Source organism: Molothrus ater, chromosome 2 (assembly GCF_012460135.2).
Source record: "Molothrus ater isolate BHLD 08-10-18 breed brown headed cowbird chromosome 2, BPBGC_Mater_1.1, whole genome shotgun sequence".
Taxonomy (NCBI): domain Eukaryota; kingdom Metazoa; phylum Chordata; class Aves; order Passeriformes; family Icteridae; genus Molothrus; species Molothrus ater.
In genome coordinates this window covers 112,196,893-112,215,407 of record NC_050479.2, presented here as the reverse complement: position 1 = coordinate 112,215,407, position 18,515 = coordinate 112,196,893, and the positions used below count along the sequence as shown (strand labels likewise).

The 18,515-nt window shown below is 40.0% G+C and overlaps 1 protein-coding gene across 6 annotated transcripts in view; it reads right to left on the bottom strand.

Annotated features, from left to right (window-relative positions):
• Positions 1-7,074: 7,074 nt before the first annotated feature.
• The window catches only part of DCAF6 (DDB1 and CUL4 associated factor 6), a 73,231-nt gene continuing 61,790 nt past the window's right edge, over positions 7,075-18,515 (bottom strand). For all 6 annotated transcript variants that reach the window (XM_036406583.2, XM_036406616.2, XM_036406591.2 and 3 more), the window contains 5 exons: positions 16,368-16,506; positions 13,218-13,374; positions 11,613-11,701; positions 9,016-9,121; positions 7,075-7,524 (listed from right to left, as the gene is read on the bottom strand). In XM_036406583.2, coding sequence (XP_036262476.1) covers positions 7,460-7,524; positions 9,016-9,121; positions 11,613-11,701; positions 13,218-13,374; positions 16,368-16,506 — 556 coding nt within the window. In that variant the 3' untranslated portion in view covers positions 7,075-7,459. The remainder of the gene's footprint in view (positions 7,525-9,015; positions 9,122-11,612; positions 11,702-13,217; positions 13,375-16,367; positions 16,507-18,515) is intronic.

Genomic DNA, 18,515 nt, shown 5'->3' with positions numbered 1-18,515 from the left:
GACATTCAGTTTTCAAAACATTTCTGTAAGGAAATATGCTGCCTGTGTTGTGAGAGGGGTGCAGTGACTCCAACAACATCAATTCCAGCTCACAGCTGCGTTTGGATCCCAAGTCTCCTTGGCTCTGGGCATGTGTCAGGCTGCCAAACAGCTCAACTTCCCAGCAAAATGGGGAGCCCTCCCTGTCTCTGCTGGCTGCTCATGAGAAAGGGCTGTGGCTTCATCAAGTCCCTTGCTCAGGGCAATCCATGAGGCTTGGATTACATGGGAATTCAGCTAGCTCTGCATGTTTCACGGCTCAGTGAACAAATCTGGGAACAAATTGATGGTTTAAATTGAATTTTGCTTCTGATGTGCCAAATGGACCACCTGGGTACGTTCCTAAATCTGAATGTCTGGCTGTGGAGTACCACCCTCTGAGGCAGCTGAATCCCATCCATCTGCCACCCTCCAGCCCACAATTTAGCCCAGAAGTTGCATTTTTCTGAAGTGCACCCCATCCTAGGGGGTTACCATGGCAACAGAGGGACGACTGGCAGATGCCGATCCTGCTGCAGCTCCACTTCTGTCAGAGAAAGCTGAATCACTAAAGCTCTATTTCATGGTCTTTATTGTTAAGACCTAAGGTGATTAAAGAGCTCAGGTCACACCTGCACAAACCCACCCCATTCAGAGCTGTTATTCCCCTATCAGTGACAAGCAATTCCATCTTTTGCACCAGCCTGTTTACTGTTTTGAGAAAGCCCATGAGCCCATCCCACAGCTCACCAAGCAGTGCAGCAGCAATGCCACTAATGGTTTACCAAGAAACACATGTGCTCCCTCTCCTCCATAAGAGGTTAATGTGAAGCTACCAGTGTGGAGGCACTTGTTAGAAACTGAGTCACCTCCTATTTTTAAAAGGCTGGTGGAAGGGGGTTCACTTCAGAAATGTTAAGGCTCCAAACCCTGCTTTTATTATTAGGCTGATAAGGGATGGTAGGCAAATTGTCTCCTCATTCATGCCCAATTTCTCAATCTTTTGAAGAGGACTTTTGATGTTGTCTCTCTCTGTAAACTGGCTCTAACACCATTTTAAAGCTAAACTGTGTAAAAGCTAAATATGATCACCACTTACATCAGCACTGAGGCGATTGCTGAGCACTGTCAGGAGGATGGCAACATTTGACTCAGAACCTCAGTCTTGATGCTTGGGCATCCCCTGTTTGCTCTCTGGCTGCCAGAAGACTTGGTGACATGGCTCAAAACCCTGGTGGGCACAGATCTGGGGCTCTGATGCCAGGCAGAAGAGATTCCCAGTCTCAATTTCCCATCTACTCTTTCTTCAGGAATATATCTTGGTGGATGTCTCTTATTTTAAAACCTGCAGTTTCACTGAGATGTCAGCTATCCTCTCATGGAAAGGAGAAGCCCATTTCTCTTCTAGATAGGCAGCACAGCAGAGTTTGTTATCCTGCATAGATCTGCAACTTGGAAATACTTTTTTAGAGCTGTGTCATGTGGCCACTACCCAGCAACACAGGAGGTCACATCCCTGATAGTTTTTAATGCAGGATACCCCCTGCCATATTGGAGGCACGTGGCATTGGACCATTTCCCTGCAGCCCAGCTGCACTTCAGTCATCTCTGTAACATCCTTCTGCTTCTAGACTGTCTTTCAGTGAACCAAAATATCATTGCTGCATTGAAAATTTTTCCCCTTCTTTGTGTCTAACTCACCTTTTCATTTATCCTCACATTGTTTGCTTTCACTGCTTTCTGCTTCCCAGGGAATGAATATGCAGAGGGAAGTGGAGACCTTTCTTCTGCTCCTCCTGTCTGCTCTCTGCTTGTCCACTGACAGACCAAAACTGCATCTTGGGTTCACTCTCTTAAACATTTGAGTCACTTCTCCAAACTGCTTCATGGAATGACAGCAAACAGAGGGGAAAGACAGCATGAGAAGCAGGATGTCAGGAATTAAATCAGTTTCTCATTTCTGTATCTCTTGCCTAGCTCTCCTCTGTAAGAGTATGTAACAGTCCAAATTTAGAGTCTCCAGACTGCAATCAAATCCATTCAGCGCAGCGACTTGGCATTCAAGTGCTGTGAATGAAGCTGAGTTTCTGAGCCATCCACATGGATTTTCAGTGTGGTGGGGGAGTGTGTGACTGTCACCCTTGGTGGCACCCAGGGCCCTAGAGCAGGCACACACAGTGTGGTTGGGAAGGAGAGAGGGGCTGGGAATTGCTCCTGCCATGGGGAAGGGGTGCTGATGGAGAGGCTGACTGTAACTCTGGGGGAGTGCCAGTCTCCCTGCTCTTGGGGTCAGCAAGAGCTCCTGCTACAGAGAGAATCCCCTTCTTCAGTGTACTCATTGCACAAATTTTACATGCAATGGTAGCAGGTGCACAGTATAATTATATCTAAAAAGAAAAAAAAAAAACACCTGAGAAAAATTGGAAAGAATTTTGAAGTAGGTCTTCTATGTCCTTGTGCCTGGAAAGCTGCTATAGAGCAACCAGCATCCAAGCCAAAAGGTTTTGTCACAGTGCCTAACACTATTTTTAAAGCTATGTTCATTTAAAGACTTACAGAACTCTTCCTTGCTCTTTCTAATCCTGGGTAAAATAACCACAAATTATTTTAAAGCACAGTATTTCAAATTTGAATGCTCAGGAATTAAGTAGCAGTCCCAAACACTCTCCCATGAACCAAGTGCTGAACAGGCATTCTCAGAGCTGTCTACTGACAACTATGACAACATTAAATCAGCAAGAGTTGAAACCCAACTCATCTTGCACAACTACTGAATGGCCATCACTCTCTGAGGAACAGAAAACCCATCTTGCAACTTGGCAAGTGTCACATTCAACCCACCATTAAAAGTACTTTGTGTTGTCATTCCTTTAGATGACTTAACTGTGACAGGTTTGTTTTAAAGGTATGTGGTTTTTAACCAAATTTCTTAAGAAGTGAGGTGAGGAAGGAGAAAATCTTGGAAACAGGGTCTGAGCATGGAGTCATGCTGCAGAGGGGAAGGAGAAGAACTGCAGTGCTGTTTGTGAACAGCTGCAGTTCCCTGGGATTTGTTTTCCAATTAGTTACAAAGCTCATTAACAAACTCTATTTAGAGGGTTTTCTATTTAAGCGAGATTTTCCTAAATTAGTAGCCATCAGTTCTTATTTGGATAGTGAATCTGTCAAATTCCATGGACTATGCACCAGTGTACAGTCATCCTCCTGCAAAAAAAAAAAAGGCAGCATGATAATATGGGTAGAGAAATAGTCAGAAAAAAAGGAGCTTGCTTTGAAGAGTAGCATATCCCTATTTTTCCTGACAGGTGTTTCCTGTCAAAACACCTTGCTGTGGGTTGTAGTAGTAGTTGTTTTTTGAACTTCAGTTTGCTCTGCCAGTAAAGGGAAATTAATCTAGAGGGGAACATTGACAGAAAGTTCTTAAAAGGCACTGAAAAGGTGGATGGTGCCTTTTCATCAAAGAGAACAAAGCAAATGCAAATACTAAAAGGAACATTTAAACCTGTTGAAAATAAATCTCTATAACCTTAAATAACTCAGGCTCAGCAGCAGAGAATGTTACTGAGAAGACAAACTGGATGCTCACACAGCTAAAGGTATTTGTGCACATTATGATTATGGAAAGAGCTAAAATTGATTTCACCCCACTTTTCAAAGACTACTTCAATCTCTTTTTAGGCAGAGCAGTGACCTCACAGATGCCTCCTGTGTCATTCCCTGTGCTTCAGCTGAGGCCTTTGGGGTTGGCCTCTTGTTGAGTGTGTGACTGGATCAGGAGGAATATGGGCTGGGATCCAACTGCTGCTAATTGCAGCTCATTTCTTAACACTGCTGCCAGCTCTGCCCACGAAACAGGACTATTCCCAAGGATTGTGAGTGATGGCCTGAGCCTGGCTCAGTGGGATATTTCCATAAAAAACTGGCTTTCCATAAAAGAATGGTTCAAGTCTCCCAGGCAGCCCCTCAGTGTATTCATCCCCTGCACACAACCACACACACTCGGTGGTTATTTTGTTGGTGCAAGGCCAGTGAAACCCTTATTAAACATTTACTTCTGCAATTTCTTCCTCAAAAACATCATCTGGGATATTTTCAAAGAGTTAAAGGTGTACACAGTAGCCTACTGCAACATTTATCTACTGCTTAGGTAAGAAAAATGCACAATCCAAGTGATGCTGGATGCCTTCAACAAACCTTGTCCTGCCTGCATCAGGGGAGGCACAAAGAGCAGAACTCAGAGTGGTTTGAACAAGCTCAGCATCTTTGTCATTTGAAGGAGATTGTGTCCTACAGGGACCATCTGCCCAGGCTTCAAGACACCAAATTATTTACCAGGAATTGTAGCAACATATCAGAGAAGTTGCTTTTGATCTTTGCAATTGTGTTAAGAATATCCTTCCTAGAAGTGAGCAGTGACACCTGAACCCTTGCTCTTCCCAGCACACAAACAATGACAGTGCTGAAGTGCATGTGCAATCCTCACAGCAGGAGAAGGTGCTCCCTGTATCCTTATCACCACCCTGTCCATCAAATTTGGGCTTCTATTAGACAATAAACGTTTTGGATATGTCCAAGTGCAGCAGGAACGGGGCACTAGAGGGAGCTCCAGCAGCACCACCCACCTCTGAGCCCCGGCCTGAAACCAGACCCCAAGCAGAAATTTCCTTCTCCAGTTGTGAGGCTTTGGGATGGCTTATTGCTTTGATTAACTTCTCTGCACATTTGCATAACATTTTCCAATATTCTTTTGCAGCTGCAAACTCAGGAATTGCCAATATTTCCCATTTCTGCCAACAGCTCCTATTATTGTATGGTTCTAGGAACTCAGATTTAGCCCATTACATAAATGTTAATTTAAAAAAAAAAAAGCCAACCCAAACACTATAGATATCTTCATTTTAGAAAAACTGCCTGAAAAGCTTCAGTGAAATTTGAAAAAATCTCCAGATATTACATTTTTTCCCTTATTGAGATTAAATCCTCCTTTTAATCAGTAAACACACAGCTGTGCATCAGGAATTAAAGCTAATATTTAGCTTTTGAATAAATAAGAGACATTTTGGGAATAATGTTCCTACTGGGGAACTGTGGGAAAAAAAAGACAAGATTATTGCTGTTGGTATGCTCTTTGCTGGCAATTGCTATAAGTAAAGCAAAAGTGGCAGAAGCAGCTTTTTTATTTTTAGAAAGATATCCACAGTGATTTATTAAACCTCTCTGGGGAAGACAAAGCTATCCTCTCCATATATTTACTTGAGGAAGAATTTATTTTCAAGGCAGAAAACTAATAATTTCTAAATAAGAAGAGTCAGGCTTCTGTAGAAACACCAGGGCTAATTTTGGAAGAAATTACCTCAAAAATCAACTACAGAGAACCCAACTGCATTAGCATTGTGTTACTCTATTTCATTCACAAAATTGCTCAGGAGCCCCAGCAGTGGAGCAGACAATCCTATTTTATCTATCCACTAAACATTTCAGACATTTCCTGTATAGTTCTTTTAAATCTCATGAGAGCAGAACCCGTGTTATAAAAATGCAAGCTTAATTTACATGTGATAGAAAAACATTGCTCAGTGCACTGCTATGAGCAGCAAGGTTTGAATAGTGCTAAACCCTTGTGTTCATCCCTTTCCAAACAGATCCACCACAAAGTCATAAAATATTCTTTCATTTCTTACTGATCTGAACATGCTTGACTAAAATGTTATCTCATGAGAAAAAAATTACAGTTATGCTCCCTTCTCCCACAGAAGAGCCACTTATTCCAGCAGAAAAGACAGATATCCATATTAGCTGTTCCTCTCACTCCATTTCCTTAACAAACAAGCATCTTACCTTGACATTTTCTCCTCTCCCTTGCTGATGCTAGGTAAACATCAAACACATAGCAGATCTCCATCCTCTCTGTGTTGCACTGACCTCCTCAGGATGTGATGTTTCCTGGGTTTCACAGCACTCCAGCGTTTGAGGTGTCCATTCTTCTCAGCACCCTCTGACTCCAAAATCCTCTTTCCTCAACAGTTATTTTCTCCTTTGCCAAATTCTCCTCACTGCATCACTTTCAATGATTTCTTAACTGCTCCTTTAAAACAAACAAGGAAACCACCCAGCCACCCTTATCCATCTCCTCACACTTTTCCTCTCCCCTTATGTTATTTTTCCTTTGCCCAAGGGAATATCTTCAGTGTTACTGCCAGATGAGTTCCATACAATTCCCACTTCTCCTCCCTCACAAAGTTCTCTTTATCTCTTTCAGTTGTTTTAGTTTTCCCTTTATATCCCTTCCCCATGTCCCTTCAGCCTGCCTGCACTGTGAATCAGGATGTTGTGCTAATGTTCTTTTTTATTTAGTGTGGGGAATTCCTTTTGTTGATGTCAGCAAAGTTTGTGCAGCTTGTGTGATGAATGTGTATTTTAATGTCAGCAGGGTAATGAAGCCTCCAGTACCCTCATCCCCCTGATTTAGAATTCTTCCCAGCATTCTGTATTCCCCAGTGAAGCCTCTTAACATCTGCCATCCTTGGCAAGAACTGCCATTAAGCAAACAGCTCTTGCCACTGCTCCACCTTCCTTCCTTCACTTTCTCTTCCCCAATGCCATCCAGAAATCTGTGGAGGAAGGGTAAAGCCCATAAAACAGACTGAACAGCCTTCCCAGATAATTACTCCTAGGAAATAATGCACAGGAATTTTTAAATTCATGTTCCCTAAATCCAGTGGAAATTAAGATGTACCTGCTGCTGTTGCAAAGGCAGACTCACAGATCTATCAGTGAAATCCAACTATTTCACAGCATTACAGACCCAAGCACAGGGAATGGGAAGTGACATTATACAACTGAGGGATAGAGAATTTTTGCCTACATAAGTGTGGGAAATGCAAGAATCAAGAGACACAGGGTCTTAAAAGTCCCCAGTGCTCACTGCAAGAAATAATTGTGTTTGTTGCTTCACAAACACCGTAAGAAAGAATACAAATACTGCAAAGGCAGCAATGGGGTCGTAATTACAAGGTGATAAACCAATTGCTGCACAAAGAAAAACCAGAAAACTACTTAAAACAACCAAATCTTTTAATTAGAAAGCAACAAACATGCAAACAGCAGGTATAGAAATTTATTTGAACCAACGTTTTTACTATCATGAAAGTTACTTTAAAACATTGATCCAAGCTCTCACATTTGCTGTTTAAGGAAAATATTGCACTTGGCATCTTCTAGCACCCCTCATACATGGCAAAACATTTTAAAAACATTTTTGTTTATTTTAACTTGCACACTCTCCCCAAGTCATGCACACAGTCATTCAAAAAAAAAAAAAAAAAGGTTAGGTTATCCAAAAGCAATACCTCAGAATTGCACTAAAGCTCTGTAAGGAAAAATATAATTAATGTCTTATACAAATTTCATTGACTTCCAGGTGCTCACACACAACTGTTGGTTACTCTTCATCTTCATTTTCATTTTCCTGGCCAGATCCTTCTGATCTGTCACCTTCCAATCGATCTGCAAAACACAGATTTAGTAAAAAGAGCTTGCAAAATTTTCTTTTTCTGGTAAATATTTATTACATACTGTCTCCCTAGACTATTACACAATGGGATATAGCTGTGGGTTTAAGGGTAGAAGAAAGTCTGTGTGCACTTACAGCAGAGAGTGGGTAGAAATGTTACCACGAGAAAGGAGAAAAGGAGAAATGCCTTTAAGGATTTCCAGGCATGAAAGCAAAATCTGTGTACAAAAGGAAAAACCTTGTAGCTGCTGACTGGCTGTCAGCACAGAAAAGATGAATGCAAGTATAACATTAAAATGAGATGGTGACTACAAGGGACAGAAGGGCTGTGCTGGGGAGCTGAAACTACAATAGCTACAGTTAGAAATGTGAATAGTCCAGAAACTGGGGAATCTGCCTGTCACTTCAATACATCAGAAAAAGTGCCTTTGGATGTAAATAATTAGATAAGAGCAAATACAGAAATGTGTGAGGGAACATGACTGGCTCAAGACCAATCACTCACTCAAGCAACATGCTTGAGTCAGGTTTAGAAACACTCCACCCAGCCGTAATAGATTTTTGCTGAAATGTTGTAGCTGAAGTGTTGGGCAGTTCTTTTAGCATTTCACTCAGAAGAGAGAAGGACAACTGAAGGAAACACAGGGGCACGGAGGTGCAGCACTGGGCTGGACACATGGCACCCTCCTGGCTCCCAGGGCTCCCAGAGCAGCCAGAGGTGAGAGAGGAGCAGCAGCTGCCACCAGGCACAGCTTCCTCCACACCTCACCACTGCAAGCCACTGCTCTGCTCAGCCAGAGTCCCCATAATCACTATTTCCCATCACTTTCACCTTCATCTACAGGTCTGGTAGGTTTTTGCCCCATATGCCATGCCAGCCTCCCAAAACTTCATCTCCTTGCTTCCTACACAGTGTGTGATGTCTCTCCACTGTCCTCCATCTTCAGGGTTAACGCACTGCACTTGGCTTCTCCAGCACCAACGTCCAGTTCCCAGTGATGTTCTTCCATGCAACGCTCTTATCACCACTTTCAGCCCCATGGGAACTGGAGGGACATCCTGCTGCCCTGGGAGCAGCTGCCAGCAGCCTCAGCAATGCCTCTCACAGTCCTGAATCTTCACACCTTCCTTCACCCCATGACAACTCCCACAATCACAGCCACTTTATCTTACAGTTCATTCCAGTCCTCCCCAACAGTTTTCCCATCATACTCACTGAAAAGATGACTCCTAAAGAGAGTATTTTTCAACATCAAAAATCATATTTTGCTCTTTTTTTTGAGATAAAAAATAACAGCTGTAAAGATGTAGCAAGTCTCACACCAAAGAAGCAATTCCTAAGTATTAAGAGCACTTTGAACAACCCATGAATCTTCTCACCAACCCCAAGTACAGCCACAGCCAGCTAAGGTCTTGATGATTTCCCAACCAACCTGCTATTTCATAGACCAGTGCTGTGGACAAGCTCTTCAGAAGTCTCTCACCTGCTCTTATGTGATTCAACGAAGCCAACATTCGGAGCATGAAGGAAGCTGGAACAGTGATGGTGTTTCTGGTCTCTTCCAGCATCAATTCATTACGAGTTATAACCTGGAGGCAGGGAAAGGAAAAAACCAGCATCAGAAATTAACACAGAATTATACTGCATTGATAGGGGTTTGTAGATACAAAGTTTCTGTGCAAACAGAAACCAAAATTACCATAAGGGAGCATTATTTTAATAATTGCTATTGAATACTGTTTTCTGGGGTAAGAAAAATCAGCCAGTGGACTCTGCCTGCAGGTGTCCAGTTATCTGTCTAAAGAATATTCCAGTAAGATCGTGGTTCCGTTGTCCACATGCATGGCAGATACTAAGATGAGTGACTAAGAAAAACTTTGGAAATCTTTCATGAAGTAAAGCAGATTGATGATAGAAAGAGCTGTTTCCAGATGGCAACTGTTGTAGAGAACAAAGTTCTAGCACCAGTGCTGGCCAAGAATGTGGGAAGGAAAAGAGATGAGGTTACCTTCAACTCCTACCTTCATGCTGCTTGAAACTTTTGGAGAAAATCCAAGGAACACAAGCCATTTCTATCCCACTTCAGGAACATTCTTTAGCTCCATAATTCTTTGTAAACAGAGCTACAGCTTGCCTCTAAATGACTTGAAAGAGCCAGCTCCTACTGTCTCATTTTCAAGGAAAAAAAATCCACTAATGAATACTTTTATTTCTCTTCCCTCATTCCTTCCTCATGGTAGTTCCTTGCCATCCTTCTTTCTTCCTCCATAAATTTTAATCCCACACTGTAGGTAATCCCAGCCAGCTTTTAGACTAGATTCTTTTGTTATCATTAAGCACAAGAATTTCTTTAGATGGAGACAAGTTATGACCATTTTTCAGTCTTTGCTCCCAGATCAGCTGCTGTAAGACAGGAAAATAATGAAATTCTTGTTCTCTCGGAGGCTCTTCAAGCCTGCTCCTCTTGTGAGGAACATGTTCTTGCAAATGTTTGCAGTTTCTTCTCCCTTCCCACCTCTTTCCTGTCATTCTCACCTGTTTGCCAGGCACTTGGCACAGCTGATCCCTCCCTAACAGAAGCAAACTGAGAAGGCAGCAGGCTGCTCTTTATTCCTCTGTCACCCCATATCTCTCCAGTACATCATCAATAACCCCCCTGACAACCTAGTGCTGAGGCTTTGTCTCCATTCAGAGGTTTTTTCTTATCCCCACTGTTTTTCCCTATTCACTAAGGTCATGGCCCCTTCTCAATTTTAAATACATTTCTGTATCTATATGGAACTTTCCTCAAACACTGTGTTTTCTCCTCAGACCCTCCCCCTTCTCTGGAAAATTCAGTTCAGGTACGTTGGACACGTGTTCCAGCCAAACTTAACATGGTGAGAACTATTTTATTGCTCTGAACATCTCCTGTCCCCTACATAGGTATGTCAATACAGGGAATAAATTAAAAAACAAAAACCATGGTTTTGTTATGCTGCAGTCAATTCTTCTGAAAGTTCTACATTTTCTATTACAGAAAACATAACTAAACGTCTAAATAATTTGCAATTATTAGAAATAAAGGAAGGGAACTAAAGTACAATAATTAATTTTAGCCCACATTTATATTTAGTAATACTTCTAAACCCCAAAGGCTCCAAAACATGTCATGACTAAAGCTGTCACACAATATGCAAGGAAGGGTCTCTTCGCTCAGTGCTAAAATAATGGGATAGGTTCAAAACTCACAAGTGGAAGGTTTGGGGTTTTTCAAGGGATGTGGGGTGGCTAAGGGTTGTGTGTTCCTCTTTGTTGAAAATATATTTAGCATTACTACAGAGTAATTAAATTATTTAAAAATCCCCAGTCTTCTCTATCTGTAGTGCCTAAGAGATTTCACAAAAAAAGCCCCCAACCTGACCACCCCATAACCAAATCTGTCCTATAATATTATTTACAGAAAACCATGTAACATTTTGATACATTGTGTTATGTAAATCACTCAAATATGATTATTCAGCAGTCGGCTATATGGTCACCCCAGGCCAGTTGCTATATCGAGTTATTGCTCTGAGGGCAACATGAAAATAATGAGTTACATAACTTCACATTGGACTTTTATAACTGATTGGGCTTGCAATGTTTGCTTTATTCCATGAAGTTCCCATGTGCAATCTTAACCTTTAAGCCCCTTTTATGCCACTGAATATTTAATAGGATTGATTTTTGTACTCTGTGCTGTTCTGTATATCTTTGTATTACCTTCAGTTTATTTCCTTCATTTATTTGTTTAGAGACAGGCACTATGTTCATTTATTAATTCCTGCCAGTTTTCCATCTATATCTGAGTGTTCACACTTCTTCCAACTCCTTTCATGTACATAATAGCAGATCATGTTATATAATTTCTAGGAGAGCTGAGGAAATGCAAAGTGCCAAGGATATAAAAGTCAGCTGTTCTGAAGGGCAGCTTTTTATTTGTAGCTCATTTGTTGAATATTAAATAACTCTGCTAATTCAAGATCAGTAATTTGTACCAAAGGCTTTTATAGAATTAAACATAAAACATTACCATGAAAAAGGAGGAAAGGCTCTTACCTCATCTGCAAGTTTTCTGTTAAAAATCTTGGATTCTTCCAGTGGTGACCAAATTTTTATATCATAATCAATACCCGAAGAGGCCAGAACTAGAAGTAAAAACCAGTTATTCTAAATTAAATGTGTTATGTTTATTGGTATTTTCTGCTCTTAAATGGGAGAAAAATATTTCACTTGAAGCACTTATTTGCAAATGTCAGATCTCATGCTGAACAGAGCTTGTAATTACCAAGTCTCCACATGAGGTCTGCTACATAGATTGTTTTTGAATCTATCTATATAGATATGAAGAAAACAAATGCAAACATCAAGAGCCCCCTGCTTTAAATTTGAAAAAAATCACCAAAATATATAAAAGATAGAAGCAAAAAGTAAGAGCAAACCCAGCCACTACTGATCCATTTCTGCTGATAAGTATATGCATTAATAACAAAGCTTTAGAATTTGTAGACCCAGTACAAAGGCAGAACCAAGATAATTTCAAATGTAGCTTTGATAATTTCAGTGAATTTAATGTAAATTTATTTGATACTTAAATATAAAGATTCAATGGATGTTGTTATAAATAAAGTATGAAAAATATGAAAATTTGCAGAGCATTCTCTAGATCATTGCACAAAAGCCAACGGAGGAATTAAAATTCCATAGAAAGCTCTCAGTAACTGGGAAGCTGAACAAGAGTAACTGTCCTATAAGGAGGATGAGCTCTCTTAGTGACACCTTCAGAGTGTGACACAGTTCAACAAGACATCAGCAAAGCTACAGGGCACTTTGAAAGGTGCTTCCAAAGGAAGTATCCAACTCAGGACATGTACAAGAAGTCAATTTCAATAAAAAAGTTAAAAGGTCAAGGCTTACCCTATGTAGGACAGTATTCCACGTTCCCCCAAACTGTTTGAAAAACCCCCAGCCTCTTATAGTATTATTATAACATTTACTTGCTAATTTACTAATAGCTGACTCTTACTATACATCCAGGTAAGCTGTGAAAAAAAAACCAAACAAACCACAAATACTTTCTCTGACTGTGTCAGAGGCTAGAGGATGGTTCAGATTTCCCAGCTACATGTGATTCCTTCTACTGCTTTGGTCCATCTTTTCTATGAAGAATTTCCTCTAAACACAACTTAGTAGGATTTCTATGAATTTTATTAATTATTCTAATCTCACAATGCCAGTGTGAGGTAGACACCCACTTCCACTGTATTTTTTGAATAGAGCCAAGTAGAGACCAGCTTCCAATATAATTTCCAAGTATTGCTGGCATTTCAACAACCCTATATTTCCCTCATTAGTGTCATAGAAAACATTTTTTGTGTTGAGGGCAGCAAAAAATTGAGATTCTTCTTATTACATCTGACAGTATTTCTATAAACTCTGTGCCAGGAGTAGTTTGATTTCAATAAATTTTTGCATAAGGAGGGATTTAAGGGCCAAAGGTCATTAGTAAGAGGCAAAATTAAAAGCACTATTATCTGAATTATATAGGGAAATATGAACAACATCTCATTAATCATTGCATTGCTCAGTTGAGACAGAGTTTAAGCCTGAAATGCTCTAGTGCAGATAAGCTGCATGTGCAGAGTGTGAGGATGCTGCTCTTACTGGGGTCAAAGGGGTGAGGCTGCAGGCAGTTCACCACGTGGTTGTCAGCCTCCAGCAGCATGAGGTGCTCAGCAGTGTGGCGGTCCCAGATGAAAATGTGGCCACAGTCTGAGCCACTCATGACAAAGTTGGATCCCCAAAAGTTGGCTTCCTTTATCTGCAAGAAAAGCAAAACTTTGTAAGACCCAGCCAGTGAAAAGAGCACACTCCTCTGTCTGCACTAACAGTGCTGCTGAAGGAAAGCTCAGCCCATGCAGAAATTAAATTGAAGAAATTTTAAAGGAAACATTTAAAGAAGAGTGATTTAAAAAATGAGAGTTCATGAGAGTTCAGAAAGGTTTAGATTTCCAGAGCAAAGTAGCTGCAAACAGGGAAAAAAAAAAAAGAAGAGAGGAGTTGGGGCAGACTGAACAGTATGAAAATAAATGTCAGCAGATCTATCACTTTCTAAAGTCACAGAAATTATACTGGAGTCAGGGGTATGCAAAGGAATTTTTAGGAAAAGTTTGGCCAAGTTAAAGTTTGTGAAAGGCTAATCCCTGGGGGGGATTTTCCACTACAGAGAAACAGGAGATAAGACAGAAGCTTGTGAAACCTTCCTCAGAAATCCCTTCTGGTTTTACTCAGCATAGGACCTCAAAATAACCATTGTGAAATGATATAAATAATATAAAAATAACCATTGTGAAATGCTATCCCGTGTTCTCTACAGGTGAGAGGCTTGATGGGGTGGCAGAAGGAGAAGGGACATTGCTTCAACAACAGCCAGAAAACTCAGTCACAGACACGAGATGTGAGCTGAGAGCTCCACAACACCCTGGTGTTTGTGCTGCAGGAACAAGCCTGGAAGGCTGAAGTGTAGCCTTGTGTGTGGAATTGTTATTTTGAGAGCCAGCAGTACCTCCTACAAACTCTTTTAATTGACATACAAGGGGCAAGAGAGGTACCTGTACAAGCAGGAGCTGCCTGGGCAGCAGCTTGGATTCACACAGAGCCTTTCTAATGCTGGAAGTTCAGTTTGGCATTTAGGAGTAACTCCAGCACAAGGGACAGAATTTTGAGTTTGAGACTATTTACACAGAATCCTGCTACGAATTGTTTTCCAGGTAAGGCTCTAAAGAGGGCCATGCCTGGATCCTTACATTTCTTTTGGCAGACTTCCATCAGAAAATGCCCTGAAGAGAAGGGCAGAGATGTTGCCTCGCTCTGTGCTTTGCCTCAGCTACCTTGATACAGATTCATTGGTAAGTTGAACCCTTATGCTGTTAGAAATATGTGGTTTATTTCCAGCATTAGTATGCCCAGTTTTAAATTTCAGGCTTGGTAGATCTTTGTCTATAGAATATGTCCCAATGACTGCAGTCAGTGCAATAAAGTCATCCTGATGTCTAAAAATAAACCAGAGAAGCTGCATTCCTGTAATGAATTCTGATGTATTAATCTTTCAGCAGCTTTTGTCTTATAGCTCCTTTTAATACGTATTTTCATTATCCTGTTACATCTAGATTATCCCCAAGAATAAAAAAATTAATTTTCTACTTTAATTTTCAATCATGATCTCTTCCTGTGTCCTGTGTATTCTCTTACTCATACTTCTCAATACTCATAAAGCCTAATTTTAGCACCCCAGAAATGAACAGAACTGAAATTGACATTTAAAAATTTTGGTTTTCAAACATTTCTAAAAGTCACTGTTTTAAAAGCAGGACTATAAAAAATGTAAGATTGCCAAATTAAGTTTTTAAAAGTAAGGAAGAACCAGAATCATTCCATTTGCTTGAATAACCTTAATTCACTATATATGCATATACACACACCCATATATATGTATGTACATGTAAAAATTATATACATATATATAAATGGTTCATATAATTGACAACACAACTTTATCCCTGGGCTGCTCAGGTGTGTGGAAACAAAGCTTTTTTAAGCTGTCTCCTTCATAAATTTGAAAGGGAAAAATCATTAGCTCTTCCCTTGCAGGAATGAGGGCATTACTCAAACCAGCAGATCAAAAAGAAGTTTGCAACCATAGAGACCAACAGGGAAAACGAAATTACATTTTCTTTTATTCTGTGCATTCCTTGCCATAGGTGCTTGTGTGAAACAAAAGTAAAAAGACCAACCCACATCCCCAAGAAACCAAACAACAAAATCTGTTAAATAATCTGGATATTAACAATTATGCAGAAACTGAATTAAGCCTTAGATGAACTCACTTTTAGTATCTTTTAACCACAAAGTGCCTGATGCCAGGACTTTTAAACTAATCAGGGTTTGATCAATGCAAATACATTTCTGAAATACAGTGCAAAACTCCTTGTCATTAATCAAAGTGTATTCTAAACCCCGTTGCTTATGTAGACTGAAATAGGTATTTAGTCAAGCATTTTTCCCAGTGTAATCAAAGCTATTCACACAAAACCTAGAAAATGGCTTTTGGGGGGTAAAGGGACTACTCCTCACATCAGCTGCAAAATAACACACCAGCTATTTCTGCAAAATACCACCTAGAACTCAGAACTTCACATGTTCAAAATATTGCAAAAACCAGACAGAAGAAATAGCAAGGAAAGTAGCATCTGTTTTTCATGTACCATTGCTTTACGAACACAATAACTGCGTTTTTCTTAAAATACAGGATTTTGTTTGAATCAGACGAGGCATCTAGTAGCTAAATTATAATTTAATAACTAGCACTCCTTCCTTTTTTTAATTCAGAGATGTTAAGGTTCTTCAAAACTCCAATTTGATCCTCACTTTCCCTTCCAGGCTCTTCAAATTGAAAGATTAAATAATAATTTTGAACAGCTTGGAAGAGAAAGTGAGGATTAAATCATAATTTGGAAGGTAGGCACATTTTATGCCACATAAGCTGAGAGAGAAAATGAAAAAGAAGAAAAATACCCCAAATTTCAACAGATGTTAAGGGGAGAGAGTCTTAAACTCAGGAGTATTTCAATGCCTTTCACAGTGACACGAGTCACACTAATTTTTATTTTCACAGAGCCAATTCTGTGCCTTCTAAGTGAGCACAGAAGCCAGAGGCTTACAGAGAATCCCCAGACCCTTTCTGGCAAGGCCAGCAGGCGCAGCTGCCCTGGGTGAGCCCATGAAGCCCCAGCCCCCAAGCCCCAGAGGCTGTACCATGGTGCGGGAGTTGCGGTGCCCTTTGTAAACCATCTTTATCAGGGGCCGCCTGATATTCAGCGTCTCCAGCTCCTCCATCTCCTTCCTCTCCTTCCTCCTCCTGAAGAGCTCCTGGATGCGGGCCACAGCGGATCGTCTGTGAATCCAGAGAGAGCAGCACTGAGAGCCCCTCCCCAGGCACTGCAAGGGGCTCCCAAACATCAGCATTAGGCACTCCACCACATTCTCCATGAGTTTGACACAGACATCAGCATAATCCCAACTGTAAAATTACAGACGTGAATTTTTCCATCCTGGCGTACAACAAGAATAGCATGCAAGACAGTGGAATGTCAAGTGATGCCAGGTTTTATTCCCCCTCTGTAGAACAAACTTCAGCTGCTGGCAAAATTCACATGCTATTTTATTTTCATCCTCCACCCATACCGAGGTAGCAAAATTCTGAAGTGAAAAAAAAAATCTATGCCAGAACAGAAGTTTTTAAATTTTAAAAAGCCATTAAGGATCCAATGTGTCTCTCAGAATGATTTGGTTTTTTATAAGATCAAAAAAAAATTAAAAAAAAATCTATGCCAGAACAGAAGTTTAATTTTAAAAAGCCATTAAGGATCTAATGTGTGTCTCAGTGTGATTTGGTTTCTCATAAGATTTTGTCCAATGTATTTCTTGTCAATACTTCTCTATGATGACTCAAGATTTAGACAGCTTTTGGGAAGTTCCTACTAAGGAAAAGATATTTGAGATCAATTATTGGAGCACCTATCCCATATGTTAGCAGTAAAGTTTACAGCTGGAGATTTCCCAAAATAACAGAGGAAAAAACAAAAGCCAAATTATACAATTTGTTTTGTGAACGTTTAATTCCAGGAACTTATAATTTTATTAATCTGTGAAAAGACCTTGGTGTCAAATTTTTCCTGTTTAGTTGTTCAGTTTGCAGATCCCCATAATTCAGCTATGACCAGACAGTCACATCTCAGTTCTTTTTCTTCTGTCATTCCTTGTCATTATTAGCTTTGAGGTCCTGAACAAAGTCCAAGGGGAATGTCACTCTCAAGAGGAAGCAGGTACAGATTTTAGCAGAATGCAAGGAGTGAAACTATTACAGCAATTTATATGATCCTAAAAATTAAATGGATCCAAGAACCTCACTACACTGCTGCCAGAAAGTAGCCTGAATTTGTTTTTAAGTAATCTTTTCCAGTGTTTTAGTCACTGATCCTGGAGACCCCAGCAACAAGTCCTCTACTCCAGAAAAAACCCCCACCAGATCTATCTCATCACTAGTTCTCTCAGCCCGTGATCTGATTAGATTTTTGTCCATTTTTTGCCACAGGAGAAAGTTGCACCAAAAAGTTAAGGTGAAATAAATGTTATGCTACAGCTAAGCAAAGAAGGAGAAGGAATGTAAGTCATTAATGCAAATTTATTTACTATAAAAACAAATAAACCAACAAACCACACACTGTTTTACTAAGACAGATCACCTAATACAGCTAAGCTTTCAAAATAAATTTTAATACTTTTTTTATAGAAACCAGAAGATTTTTGAAAGCACCAGCCAATAGATCCATTTAACAGTGTGCTATTTATTATAATACATTTCTTAGATGTTTGCCTCGCAAACAGCACCAGAAAAAGTAGACTACTACTTCCTTTGTGAGAGTTTTCTATCCTTTCAATCCCCAGACAATTTCCTCGTTCATCTTTTTTATACTACAGTAAATAAACACACTATATTTTTTAGTTATTCCTTCTAATATGCCGAGTTTCAACTTTAATCTTCAACAGATTTAAGAGGGTTCTTCACAACATCTTCATACAACAGAGGGGTAAAAAAAGAAGCCTATGTTTTTATCTACTGTGCTTTCAAGATCACTGAGTTATTCTCCTCACCAGTTTCCTTCTACATAAAGGTAAAAGGGTGACAGGCTGCATCAAACACTTACAGAAACTTCAAACCATTATTTGTGCAGATTTGGGTTTTACTTCCTTTTAAAAAAAGATGGGGTTTGTGTGAGAAAGTAAAAGCATCTATCATTTACTGTGATTCCTTTTTGTAATTTTGGTGCATTTATTTACCTAAATTAATTAAAGATGTGCAGTGAAGAGGCTGGGAAGTTACATATCATTAGGATTGAGAGA